General features: G+C 41.9%; 2 protein-coding genes across 3 annotated transcripts in view; both read left to right on the forward strand.

The window, feature by feature from the left end:
• The window catches only part of mdm2 (MDM2 proto-oncogene), a 387,699-nt gene that overhangs the window by 315,035 nt on the left and 58,856 nt on the right, over positions 1-13,808 (forward strand). The window lies entirely within an intron of this gene.
• LOC117503941 (specifically androgen-regulated gene protein) lies at positions 1,066-11,475 on the forward strand. 2 transcript variants are annotated; one of them, XM_034163249.1, is made up of 4 exons: positions 1,066-1,114; positions 4,992-5,190; positions 7,185-7,452; positions 7,604-11,475. In XM_034163249.1, the coding sequence occupies exons 2-4, from the start codon at positions 5,113-5,115 to the stop codon at positions 9,187-9,189; spliced, it is 1,932 nt and encodes a 643-aa protein (XP_034019140.1). In that variant the 5' UTR covers positions 1,066-1,114; positions 4,992-5,112; the 3' UTR covers positions 9,190-11,475. The 2 variants fall into 2 exon arrangements, with proteins under 2 accessions (XP_034019140.1, XP_034019141.1); XM_034163250.1 differs by lacking the exon at positions 1,066-1,114 and adding an exon at positions 2,109-2,414.

Consider the following 13,808-nt stretch of genomic DNA (forward strand, 5'->3'; position numbering starts at 1 on the left):
ATCCATATGACTGATCAAAATTATATATTTTCCCATGTGTCTAATTATTTCACAGCTAAATTGCTCATTAAAATAGCTTATTTCATTATCAGATCACGGAAAGTGACCTTTCTTGAAAATATAATCTGAGACGGTATCTTAATCGAGATCTGATCTAATTATTTTATGTACACTATTCATTTTGCAATCACCCCCCCCCCCAACACACACACACACACACACACACACACACACACACACACACACACACACACACACACACACACACACACACACACACACACACACACACACACACACACACACTACGTGTTTTTGTCTTTCTTTGTTCCACAGAAAAAAACTTGCTGCTGGATCAACACCCAAACCATATAAAAAAACAACAACAAAAACAAATCTAAACTATTTACACCAAACATCAGAACATAAATTAGTTTTGAATTCTACAGCAAACACCAAAAAGAGAGACAAATATTCTAAATATATATTTAAAATAATATACATAACGTGTGAATGAATATTTGATAAAATACTTCATGCTTTGCGGGGTGTAACACTTTGGAAGGGACTCGGAGTGGAGCCGCTGCTTCTTCATGTGGACAGGAGCCGGCTGAGGTGGTTCATGTGGTGAGAGATCACGTCTCCCAGGTGGTTTGGAGACTCCTCGGGACCCCAACCCACCTTCAGTCTGCGGTCACCGTGACCCAGACCCAAAGAACAAGCAGAGAAAGAATGAATGCAGCCCCTTTAATTGGAGTTTTATCACTGGGGGAGTAAAAAAAAAAAAAAAAAATCTGGTGTGATCAAGTTTTAGTCCATCATGTTTAACTCTGTAACAGTTAAAATGCGTGACGACACAAAATCAACCTTGTGACGATGATTCATGAGGTATAAACGTCAAATATTCCCTGATCTTAACTATTTAAAAGCTTTTGTCATATTTATCACACCTTTGTTCAGTCTCTTCCACGCCTGAATAAGGCCACGCCCCTCCCTTTATGGGCCTGTGGGCGGAGTCTGCTGGTGCCTTAAAGCGTAGCGTGACGTGCAGCGGTGATGTCATTACGCACACGGAGCTCCTGCGGCGGGTTTGACGGAGCTCCTGCTGTTTTGGGTAAGTTACTATTCTCTCTTAAAATATGCCAAGTATTTTAACTATACGACTTTAAAGAAATGTTAAAAGATTTAGTTTTGCATATATTCACCATCAGGGCAAAACAGTAAATATACAGTCAACAGTTTTTATTGTCAAAAAAAAAAAAAAAAAAAAAAAAAGCCAAGTACTTTAATTCGCATTTATCAGAAAAAAAAAATTCGAAATGTCAGTTTTTGTGTGTTTGTGGGTGTTGTGCTGGTTTAACAACTCAAGTAATTTTTTATTGTATACTAGGTCTGGATCTGGAAATTTAACATCTTTTTAACTGCACACAGATATGTGTTTAATGTTCTTGTGAATTTGCAGTTTTTTCTTTGAATCTCTCACAATAGCTTTTAAATATTCAAAAATGTTCCCATTGGTTCGTGGAATTAAACTTTTTTTTTTTTTTTTTTTTACATTTTATCAACAAATTAATTATAAAGGATTTATTTTCATGGATATTTTTCCTTATGATTTGACATTAAAAAAGGAGGAAAAACTGTCCGTCATTTTGGCAAATCATGATTGGAGTATAAGAATATACTGATTTGTCCTTGATTTTTTTTTTAAAGTAATTTTTAATTAAATTAGGTCATTGTTTAATTGTGACACCCCCCCCCCCCCGCAAAAAAAAACAAAAACAAAAAAACAACCAACCAACCAAACAAACAAACAAAAAAAAAAACAATTCAAAGCAGATCTGAAAAATATGTCAAGACAGAGGCAGAAACAAATGAATGCTGATCTGGTTACATGTTATTATCTTTAGCTCCAAACTATAATTAAGGTTTTTTTGTTTTTTTTTTTGTCTTAGTTCTAAGTGGCTCCCAACTGAACCTGATCCAGAAGAACTGGTCCTGCAGCTTCACTGCTCTTATCATTTTTAAACAGCTGAAACAATTAGCTGATTAAATGATGAATGAATGAATGAATGAATAGAAAAACTACCAGTTAACTATTTGAGTTTTAATCACTTATTAAGGAAGAAGACTGAAATGTGACTTATTCCAGGAACTTAAAGGTGGATTTCCTCTTTTTATTTCAGATTAAAAACTGATTTAAGACATTTTTACAAACCATTTCAAACCAAAAACTTTTTTATTAAGTGACTTTAATGTTCTCGAGCTAATAAACTGTTTTTCCAGGTATCTTAATGGCTGTAAACCGCTTTAATTTCAATTTCTTTTCATTTATATAGCACCAAATCACAACAAGGTTGCCTCAAGGTGTTTCTCACAAGTAAGGTCTAACCTTACCAACCCCCAGAGCAACAGTGGTGAGGAAAACATATTTACTTTATTAACTTATTCAAACACACAGACAAGCACCAATAAATCAGCAGGTTTGGATTTTGGTTGGTTGGTTTAAAAAGCGGTGACTGTCTCGTCTCATCGATCTGATGACGTCACTTTGTGTTAGAAATTTATTTTCAGTTTTTTTTTTCCATTCTGACATCAATCAATCAATCAATTTTTTTATATAGCGCCAAATCACAACAAACAGTTGCTCCAAGGCGCTTTATATTGTAAGGCAAAAGCCATACAATAATTATGTAAAACCCCAACGGTCAAAACGACCCCCTGTGAGCAAGCACTTGGCTACAGTGGGAAGGAAAAACTCCCTTTTAACAGGAAGAAACCTCCAGCAGAACCAGGCTCAGGGAGGGGCAGTCTTCTGCTGGGACTGGTTGGGGCTGAGGGAGAGAACCAGGAAAAAGACATGCTGTGGAGGGGAGCAGAGATCGATCACTAATGATTAAATGCAGAGTGGTGCATACAGAGCAAAAAGAGAAAGAAACAGTGCATCATGGGAACCCCCCAGCAGTCTACGTCTATAGCAGCATAACTAAGGGATGGTTCAGGGTCACCTGATCCAGCCCTAACTATAAGAACTAGCAAAGGAAAGTTATAAGCCTAATCTTAAAAGTAGAGAGGGTGTCTGTCTCCCTGATCTGAATTGGGAGCTGGTTCCACAGGAGAGGAGCCTGAAAGCTGAAGGCTCTGCCTCCCATTCTACTCTTACAAACCCTAGGAACTACAAGTAAGCCTGCAGTCTGAGAGCGAAGCGCTCTATTGGGGTGATATGGTACTACGAGGTCCCTAAGATAAGATGGGACCTGATTATTCAAAACCTTATAAGTAAGAAGAAGAATTTTAAATTCTATTCTAGAATTAACAGGAAGCCAATGAAGAGAGGCCAATATGGGTGAGATATGCTCTCTCCTTCCAGTCCCCGTCAGTACTCTAGCTGCAGCATTTTGAATTAACTGAAGGCTTTTAGGGAACTTTTAGGACAACCTGATAATAATGAATTACAATAGTCCAGCCTAGAGGAAATAAATGCATGAATTAGTTTTTCAGCATCACTCTGAGACAAGACCTTTCTAATTTTAGAGATATTGCGTAAATGCAAAAAAGCAGTCCTACATATTTGTTTAATATGCGCCTTGAATGACATATCCTGATCAAAAATGACTCCAAGATTTCTCACAGTATTACTAGAGGTCAGGGTAATGCCATCCAGAGTAAGGATCTGGTTAGACACCATGTTTCTAAGATTTGTGGGGCCAAGTACAATAACTTCAGTTTTATCTGAGTTTAAAAGCAGGAAATTAGAGGTCATCCATGTCTTTATGTCTGTAAGACAATCCTGCAGTTTAGCTAATTGGTGTGTGTCCTCTGGCTTCATGGATAGATAAAGCTGGGTATCATCTGCGTAACAATGAAAATTTAAGCAATACCGTCTAATAATACTGCCTAAGGGAAGCATATATAAAGTGAATAAAATTGGTCCTAGCACAGAACCTTGTGGAACTCCATAATTAACTTTAGTCTGTGAAGAAGATTCCCCATTTACATGAACAAATTGTAATCTATTAGACAAATATGATTCAAACCACCGCAGCGCAGTGCCTTTAATACCTATGGCATGCTCTAATCTCTGTAATAAAATTTTATGGTCAACAGTATCAAAAGCAGCACTGAGGTCTAACAGAACAAGCACAGAGATGAGTCCACTGTCCGAGGCCATAAGAAGATCATTTGTAACCTTCACTAATGCTGTTTCTGTACTATGATGAATTCTAAAACCTGACTGAAACTCTTCAAATAGACCATTCCTCTGCAGATGATCAGTTAGCTGTTTTACAACTACCCTTTCAAGAATTTTTGAGAGAAAAGGAAGGTTGGAGATTGGCCTATAATTAGCTAAGATAGCTGGGTCAAGTGATGGCTTTTTAAGTAATGGTTTAATTACTGCCACCTTAAAAGCCTGTGGTACATAGCCAACTAACAAAGATAGATTGATCATATTTAAGATCGAAGCATTAAATAATGGTAGGGCTTCCTTGAGCAGCCTGGTAGGAATGGGGTCTAATAAACATGTTGATGGTTTGGATGAAGTAACTAATGAAAATAACTCAGACAGAACAATCGGAGAGAAAGAGTCTAACCAAATACCGGCATCACTGAAAGCAGCCAAAGATAACGATACGTCTTTGGGATGGTTATGAGTAATTTTTTCTCTAATAGTTAAAATTTTGTTAGCAAAGAAAGTCATGAAGTCATTACTAGTTAAAGTTAATGGAATACTCAGCTCAATAGAGCTCTGACTCTTTGTCAGCCTGGCTACAGTGCTGAAAAGAAACCTGGGGTTGTTCCTATTTTCTTCAATTAGTGATGAGTAGAAAGATGTCCTAGCTTTACGGAGGGCTTTTTTATAGAGCAACAGACTCATTTACTTTTTGAGCAAAGCCAATAGAGTCTAATAATAGATTATATAGATCTCAGTGATTAACTGTTAACTGAAGCTGTTGTTGGTGTTTAATAAAACGTCTCTTCTGTCTTTTGTCCAGGCTGGTGGAAAAGAAAAAAGAGAGATCTTTTGATGTTTCTGCAGACTGAGACAGACGTCATGTCTTAGAGACAATCAGGAAGATGAGATGCCAAAGGCCAGTTGACCTCTGACCTCGTACCATGGACTTCCCGCTGTACACCAGCCATCAGCGACACTATGGGGTAAACGGAGGCACCAACCAGAACTCCAAACCAGGCGTGAGTGTTCAGAAATGACACCTGACCCACCGATACATCACAGTAACATCTCGGCAGAGGGCCGCACTCTCCGAGGTCCTTCTCTAGTTCTGTTCACCAAAGCTTGAAGGAGTTCTGAGAAGGTCTCAGATCTTGCGATGGATGACTGAGTTGGTTCAACTTTTAAAATTCCACTTTGTGTCATTGATTTGAAAGCTGAGTGAAAGACTATGACATGCGGCCCGGCTGAGGAATCGAACCTACAGCCTGCTGTCAGCCTCGGTGTTGAGCGCTGAGGTGACGTGGCTCAGTGACCTGCACATGCTCCCGGCGGAACTGGTTCAGCTGCAGTTTTTAAAGGAGTCTCTGTGCTTGTCTTGTTTTCAGGTTGGTGTTGCTGCAGGTGACGGCACGAAAAAAAACAGTCACGAACCCACGGCAAACACTGAAGGTCACCCCTCCATACAACAAATGAGCAGCTTGCATTCGTCCTCAAGCTGTAATTACCGCCAAACACGTCCAGTGTGGTACTTTATGAAGTACTCGTGCTGCATGACCTTTTTTTTTAATAAAGGTCAAGCTGAAGGTCAGATCCCACCGCATGCTTCAGTCTCAAAATCAGGAAAAAACAGTTCCAGGTGGGACGTGGGTTTCAGATGGATTTTTAGGGAGGAACAAGTGGCTCTGTGTTCTCACCAGGAAGCAGCTTGTCGAATTAGTGATAAATAGAAAGTTAGACAAACAATCCAATAGAAGAATAAAAAAGTAAAGTATTTACATTAAAGCTGCCTGCTTCACAAAACCCCATGGTTTATCAAACATATTTTAAATGAATGATTAACAAAAAGGGCACAGAGTCCACACAGGCCCCGCCCCTCTCTGTGAGGTCATGTCCCTCAGTCAGCCTGCTCCTCAAAGGTCTAGTGACTGGATTCTAGAAAACTTGCCTGACAACTGGTCCTGAATTGGGCCAGATACTGGCCTCTGTCTCCTAGCATGTGATTGGTTGGAGACCGAGACGCTGACATCTGCCTCACTTTGGCATTGTGTGAGCGCTGCTCTCCTATTGGTCGTTTGAGTGTAAAATCTCACTCCAAGACGGAGGCCAGTATCTGGCTGATTCATAGCTGGGCCAGTTGTCGGGCTACTAGAAAACTTGGTGTCTAGATGAAGTTTGACCCTGGACTTTCTCTTCAAGGTCAAGGCCACTGTATTAGGTACACCTGTACAATTGCTTAACACAAATGGCTAATCAGCCAATCACATGGCAGCAACTCAATGCATTTAGTCATCTAGACTTGGTGAAGATGACTTGCTGAAGTTCAAGCTGAGCATCAGGATGGGGAAGAAAGAGGATTTAAGTGACTTTAATGGTTGTTATTGGCAGACGGGCTGGTCTGGCTGTTTCAGAAACTGCTGATCTACTGGGATTTTCACCCACAACCATCTGTAGGGTTCATAGAGAATGATCCAAAAAAGAGAAGTTATCCAGTGAGCAGCAGCTGTGTGGATGAAAATGGCTGACTGATGTCAGAGGAGAATGGACAGACTGCGTGATGCCATCATGTTTATATGGACCAACATCTCTGAGGAATGTTTCCAACACCTTGTTCAATCTGTGCCACCAAGAATTAAGGCAGTTCTGAAGGAAAAAGAGAGTCCAAACCGGTACTAGCATGGTGTACCTAATAAATTGGCCAGTAAGTGTATAGAAGTGGGAAATGAAATTGCTCTGGCAAGTTCAAAGGTCAGTGTTTGGGGTCAAACGTCAAATTTCCAGCAATGAATTATGTTGTTGCCAAGTAATTCTGTCCTGAAGGAGGACCGGTGCCATACTTACCCTAACCCATCATCCTGGTGGGCCACAGCAACAAGTTAATAAAATTATCATGTTTTGAACATATGTGGAAAAAGACTGATTTCGGGAGTTATGTTGCCATGGTAACGATTTGTGAAAGCTTGTGTGAAACTGTTGAAGGCGCACTCACACACACACCTTCATCTGTCTCCTACAGGAGGACACACTGAAGTTCCTGAGCCAGGAGGAGCAGGAGTGCATCCAATTCTTTGAAGAGACAATAGACTACTTGGAGGGGAGCCTGGAGGAGGACGAGCTGAAGGCCAGAATGGCAACTACCTCGCTGAGCCACGTCAATCCCGTCGAGGTGGACGGACCCGCAAGCCTCAGTCCCAAATCACCAAGTCACAGTCAGGATATAATAGACCTGGTCCAACCAGACCTGATACAGACCAAAGAACCGGTCTTCAGTCCCACCTCTCCAGGTATCCTCGAGCTCTTCTTCTTTTATAAATCAGTCACAGATAAGTTTCACTTTTTGTTCAAATCCTAGAAACCTCCAGAATTCAATCCAGTCTTAACCCAGATTTTTTTTTTTTTTTGTGAACATTGTGACCTTTCAAACTATCTTCTCAGACTTTCAGAGGATGGTGGTGAACCCCGAGAGACACACTGAGACAAAACCAAGCCACGAATCAATGAACAGCTTCCCATCAGAGTACAGTCCAACGCTACCAAGTGGCAGCTATGGGACAACAGAGAGCCACGCCTCCTACCACGCTCCAGGATCCATCCCGACCCCAGTCTTGATTGCTCAGAAGATTGCCCAGACCCAGTCAGGTGGAAGCTCCAGCATTCATCCTTCCACACTTCTCCACCGTGACAGCCTGGAGAACATTAGGACGCGGAGCTACAGCACCGACTCTCAGGGCAAACACACTCCACCTACCTCCACCAAGCTAACACGCTTCCCTGCAAACATCAACATGATTACTGGAAACAAGGAGCACCAGAACCAGTCGTTACCCAATGTGAGCATTCATGAAAGGCAGGCAAAGATGCTGGCAAACCTAGCAGGAACATCACACCTTCTGCTGGACCCTTTTAAGCAGGACGCAGGAGAAAACTCCAGAAACATTCCCACACGCAGCATTTCTTTCAAAGACCCGACACCGGAAATATCCAGGATGGAGGCCCTGTCTAAACTGGGCCTGTCCAGGAACCGTGCATTTTCTGGGGGTACGGCTCCCCTCCCCAACACAACACCAGGTCTTACCACAGGTTCTGACACCAACAACGAACGTCTGGTATCCAGTGTTCCCAAAACAGAAGAATTGAGCACCAAGTCACCTGTGACCACTTCTCCTGTAATTGCTGGACCTTGTACTATGCCTCCGATTGTTAGTGCTTATAGAGGATCAGAAACGAGCACCAAACCACCGGCAACCAGTGCTGCTGTACCCAGCCAGGGTCACGTCCACAGACCTCCAGAGACTGTGCCGGTACCCTCCGTCAGCCGTCCTGATGATAAACTTCTCTCAGAGAACCCCGCTCATCTGGAACTTCCGAAGACCAGCCATCATCAGACACATTTTGACAGCACATCATCCTGCAACCTTCCACCTGAAGTCAGCTCACTGGAAGTGAACCGTTACGGAGGGAAGTCCCTCGTGGTCCACCCTCCAGCTTCATCCAGAAGTGAATATCTGCCTTCTCCAAACCACGACAGCAAAAACCCTCCACCTGCACTTGCTAACCCTGCCGAGCTGAACCCCTATGGGGGAAAGTCCAAAGTCCTGTCTCCCGCTGCTGCGGCTGTGCCTCAAAGTGACCTTCCTGACATCCTCAGCTCCCACATTGACAGGAGTCAAACGTCTTCCACCAAAGTGGACGCGTTACCTATTGAGCTCAACCGTTATGGAGGGAAAAGCCGAACAATTACTCCACATTCCAGCTCAAGTACTGCAGGTGGATGGTCACAGTCCTCCAAACCGCCGGCACCAGCAACAGCGCCAAAACCTACTCGCCACTCTTACCATGTGGGTGTCAATCCCCAAAAAATGGCACAACGAGCACAGTCCCCGGACCACAGGCCAAAATCTGTATCCAGATCGGCTATGTTTCGCCCTCAGGTCATCACTGTGCAGTTTTCTGGGCGAGGTCCAACGGATGACTCACGGAGGGAAGCTTTGAGGAGACTCGGGCTGCTGAAGGACTCCTGACAACCTCTGGAAAGCTGCTGATAGCGGAAGTGGTTTTGAAGGAAGTTTCTGTGTGCAAGGTGTGGCTGGACGGAGACAGCCATTTGCTATGGAATGAAGCGGATACTGTGACCGACCTGCACAACTGATTCTCTGCTTCCCAGGAACAGAAGCAAACAAGTCCAACACGCCAAACGTAAAAAACAAAACACTGATACTGCATCCCTCAAAACATCTTAATCACGCTATCAGGAAGAGCATCAGCTGACTGTTAATCTGCCAAAATGAGACTTTTGTTTTTAAGCGTAGTTTTATAATGAAAGCAATAGGTGTGGTGGCCAAGTGGTGAGTGCACTTGGTTTCAGTGTGGAAGGTTCCCGGTTCAAACCTCACCCCTGCCACATTTCTAAATGTAATGTGGAGTTGCATCAGGAAGGGCATCCGGCGTAAAACCTGTGCCAATTAAACATGCAGATCCACCTCTGATCAGCTGTGGCGGGGGAACAAGGGAACAGCCGAAGGGTCTTACTGTGATGAAAGCAAAGTTTTCAAACAAGCTACACAAGCTAACTGATCGTCCTTTTTATAATAAACTAGATCTTGTAATAAGCATAAAAAAATATTTACAATAAGTGAAGAAAAATTAATTCGAGCATAAATGTAAAGTGTTCATTTGTTATTAAGAGACATATTTGCTGGCAGTTGCTCCTAAAGTTTGAGCGCTTCTATTTGTATCACTCCAAAACACAATTAGGATTTTATTATTATTAAATTTTTTGGGGGGGGCACAGCTCAGCTGCACTTTAAGATGGAGACAACACCCCCCCCCCCACCCCCATTTTTTTTTTTTTTTTTTTGTCAGTGGTGTAATGATACATCACGGACCATAACTGTATCAAGGAGAAAAGTCAGGCACATTTAAAACAACATGAAAGCATTAAAAGTTTTGAAAACCTGATAAATATTCATAAATAAATGAAATATGTGATGAATTCCAACTTCATTGATAATAGATATGAAAATTGGGCTTGTGTTTACATGTGATTTTTTTTTCGATGTACAAGTCACACCAGAGTTTACGTCGCAGGACCTAAACTATGTTAAGAAAAATGCAACATAATTTGTGTGTGAGTGATTGTATTTCACAATCATTTTAATATTGCGTGATTATTTGTAACGGTGCTCATGTGACATTCTACTGGCCACTTACAAAGATCATTATGGAAGAACAAAAAAATATCGCTCACGTATTCACGCTAGTTGGAACTGATTTTGTGTTGAGATGCCAACAAAAAAAAAAAAAAAAAAAAAAAGGGGGGGGGCATCAAACGCTATTGTTATACTGTAATTCCTAAAATTTTTGTACAGTACTGTACAAACTCAGATTTTTTTTTTTTACTTCTTCAATGTTAAACTACCATTAAAATTATTGCATAAAAATGGAAACGATAATGTTGTTACATTCATAGTTTCTGAGCTGCTAAAAAGAATCAATTATTAAGTACAACCTCAATACACACACACACACACATACATGTATATATTATATATCCTACTTTTTTATGTAAAAGACTCACTCACATGATCAATAAATTGCACCATTCCCAGAAAAGTAAAGATATTGATCTCTGAGTGGAAACTGAGAAAGACCAAACATGCATGTTTGTGTAGCAGCAGGTTCAGCCCCCAAATGTGTCTCTGCCCCCCCGCCGGTAAGTGATGTGAGCAGCTTCTGCGTCTCCTGGAAGACACAGATATATTTTTATACCTCCCACACTAACCCACAGACTGTGGAACGAGCTGTGGGCAGCCTTTTTTTTTTTTTTTTTTTGTAAATACATGGAGGGAATGAAAAAACAAGACTCCTCCTCTTCGGCACGTTGGTGTGCAAGAACTTCAACCACAGCCTCCAGAAATAACTCCTGAGTTAGTTGTATGTCAAACTGTTCATGATGACTTTTCTCTTATTTAACTGTCTCTTTGTGTGAAACGTGTCCAAACCTACGGTCCAGACTCCGGCTCGCTGTAGTTCAGCTGCAGTTATCTGTTGAAGTGGATTTTTTTTTTTTTTTAATCACTTGGAGCGCCGCGCGCCATGTCTTTGTGATTGTTTACAGACTCCGGTTCTCTGTGGTTCAGCTGCAGTTATTTCTGAAGGATTTAAAGATAAACACAAGTTAGTTCCTGATGAGGGGACATGCTGAGGTCAGAGGTCAAATGCTTCCATGCTCTTTGACCCTGAATTGTTGACATTATGCTTGTATATCTTCTGCTTCTGATGTCATTAAAATGGTGATTCTAACTGAAGTTTTTGTTTAAATCTGATTGATTGATTGTTTTGGATGAAAATGCACTCTGTTCATTTAAGCAGCAGTTACAAACCAGTTAATTAACACTCTACTTTAAAACTGATTTCAAGTGATTTGAGACCAGATGCCGGATTAAACTGGAGGGAATATATTTCCCCGCTGGGTTGGGAATGTCTCAGGATCCCCCGGGAAAAGCTACTGGACTTGGCCAAGGACAGGGAAGTGAAGGATGAGCTGCTTGGTTTGCTGCCACAGGGACCTGAACCCAGATAAGCGGCAGGAAATGAAGGAATAAACTGTTTTTAAATAGATCTAAATCAGCGGAGAGTCTGATAGGGTTATTGTTGTTATTATTCATAATAACGCGATTGGTGGTTGCAGCCAAAGTAAAGCATGTTTGGGGACACTAAAAGGTCAATCTTATCCATCCACTAGTTGGCCCAGTCACCACGTCTCTCATCACAGACTAATCTGTCTTTTTTTTGGACAACAGCAAAACAGAGAAAGAACATGTGATAGCGACACCCAAAGGCCTCATCATGGGTTTTGAACCCGTAACCTTCTCTATACTTTTGTATAGATCGTTTGTATAGTGCTCCTTCAGTCGCAGATCGCACTCACAACAATTACATTAATTAATTTGGCTGTAAAATATAAAGAAATTACACTTTTAAGAGAAAATTTTGATGCATAGGATTAAGTTGGTAACAAGAAGTGACAAGGCATTTTTTTCTAGCTAAAAAGCAACACGACGGCTCTCACAAACATGTCATCCCAGCAGTTTGTGTTTTCAGTGGACTAAAAAAAAAAAAAAAAAAAAAAAGGCCCAAGCATGGAATTGTTTCTGGGACAACGATAAACTAGCTTACAATGTACAGCAATTAAAAAGCACTCACCTTCAGCAAGAACCAAACATCAGTCCAATCTGCTGTCACAGATGAGGTTTTTTTTTGTCTGTATTGTGATTTTAAGCAACAAACCAGCAAAAATAAACTGCTCTGTTTCCTGCAGTGCCATCACCACTTCTTTCTGAACAGTTCAGGGATTTTCAACTTAAAAGTGCACGGAGCAGGTGCACAAAAACAAAGCGGCTCACTCTGGAAAGAAGAAATAGAAAGACGCTGGGTCCGTGGCTTCCCTCCTTTTATGGTCACTCAAAGTCAAAGGTCATGTGGCCAACAGGCAGGTGATAAATTACTTCCTAGTCATTTAATAGTAACTATAGGTGTTAACTTTAAATAAAGAATTCTGCCCAAATTCTGACCGTTGTTTGTGACCTTGTCTTTTAACTGATTTTTCTCAAAAATCAGTCATTCGCTGACCTGCAATCATTCCAACTTCGGCCCAAATTTAACCAAAACTCTTCAATATACTTCGTTCACACACAGACAGACACACATGACCGCATGGAGCACCGCTGTGCACAGGGTGTAATAAACAGCTCCAAACACATGCTAATACATGCACAGACGTGGTTTCCTTTCATAGATATGTGTACGCTTTTATTGAGGTCATTTTTTTTTCCCGTCGTCATGGGTCATGACACACAGCTAAAATCTGTGTTGTTTAGAATCCGAACACAAACTGAATCGGACTCACTCAGGGACACGTTACGACGACACGGGCAGAGACCGATGACAAGCTATATCATCTATTGATGAGGTGCAAAATACAGAATTAATCTAAAATACGATCAGTGTCATCACTAAGCGAGACTCGCATTTACCACGTCACACCAAAATCAAAGCTAGCTGCTCTTTTTTGCTTTTTGCTAAAAGGTTAGCAGGATAAAAGTTGGAGAAAAATGAGTATCGGGGTAGCAGGTCGCCCGCTTCACCACAGACCATTCCAACACGTCACATCATCGTCTCCACTGAGCAAGCAGTCCATCAATGCATGACCCGGCCCTCTGCATCACAGTCGCCATGGCGACAGCAGAACAGACATGTGCTCTGTCTGTGAAGCATCCAAAGCAATCCCGTCCTTTTGCCACTCGCACTTTGTTTTAGCTAGGTGTCATCAAAACGAGTCTTCTGCGTCCTCACTGCAGGACGGCGGGATGGAGGTGGTCTGATCTCCTCACCTGCATGTCCATCTCTGGTGTCCACGTTCCCAGTTTGTGTCTTTGCAGCACCTTTGTCATCAGACCCCCAAAAAACAAAAACAAACGAAAAAACGAGCTGTCTCTGTGTGTGACCTTTGACCCCCCTCCTCTTCCTCTGGCCCCTCAGCAGGATGACGTGTACATGTTTGGGGGAGGTCTGCCCTGGCATCGGTGGACGTCTGAAGGACTCAGTCCTTGTTTTGACCAGGCCGCGTCCCCTCCAATCT

Source organism: Thalassophryne amazonica, chromosome 22 (genome assembly GCF_902500255.1).
Source record: "Thalassophryne amazonica chromosome 22, fThaAma1.1, whole genome shotgun sequence".
Lineage (NCBI taxonomy): Eukaryota > Metazoa > Chordata > Actinopteri > Batrachoidiformes > Batrachoididae > Thalassophryne > Thalassophryne amazonica.

Bases quoted from the DNA above. Each gene is read 5' to 3' on its own strand.
- LOC117503941 (XM_034163249.1), top strand. From the start codon at position 5,113: ATGGACTTCCCGCTGTACACCAGCCATCAGCGACACTATGGGGTAAAC. The intron at 5,191-7,184 runs GTGAGTGTTCAG...TGTCTCCTACAG, and splicing joins ACCAGAACTCCAAACCAGGC to GAGGACACACTGAAGTTCCT. The intron at 7,453-7,603 runs GTATCCTCGAGC...CTATCTTCTCAG, and splicing joins CTTCAGTCCCACCTCTCCAG to ACTTTCAGAGGATGGTGGTG.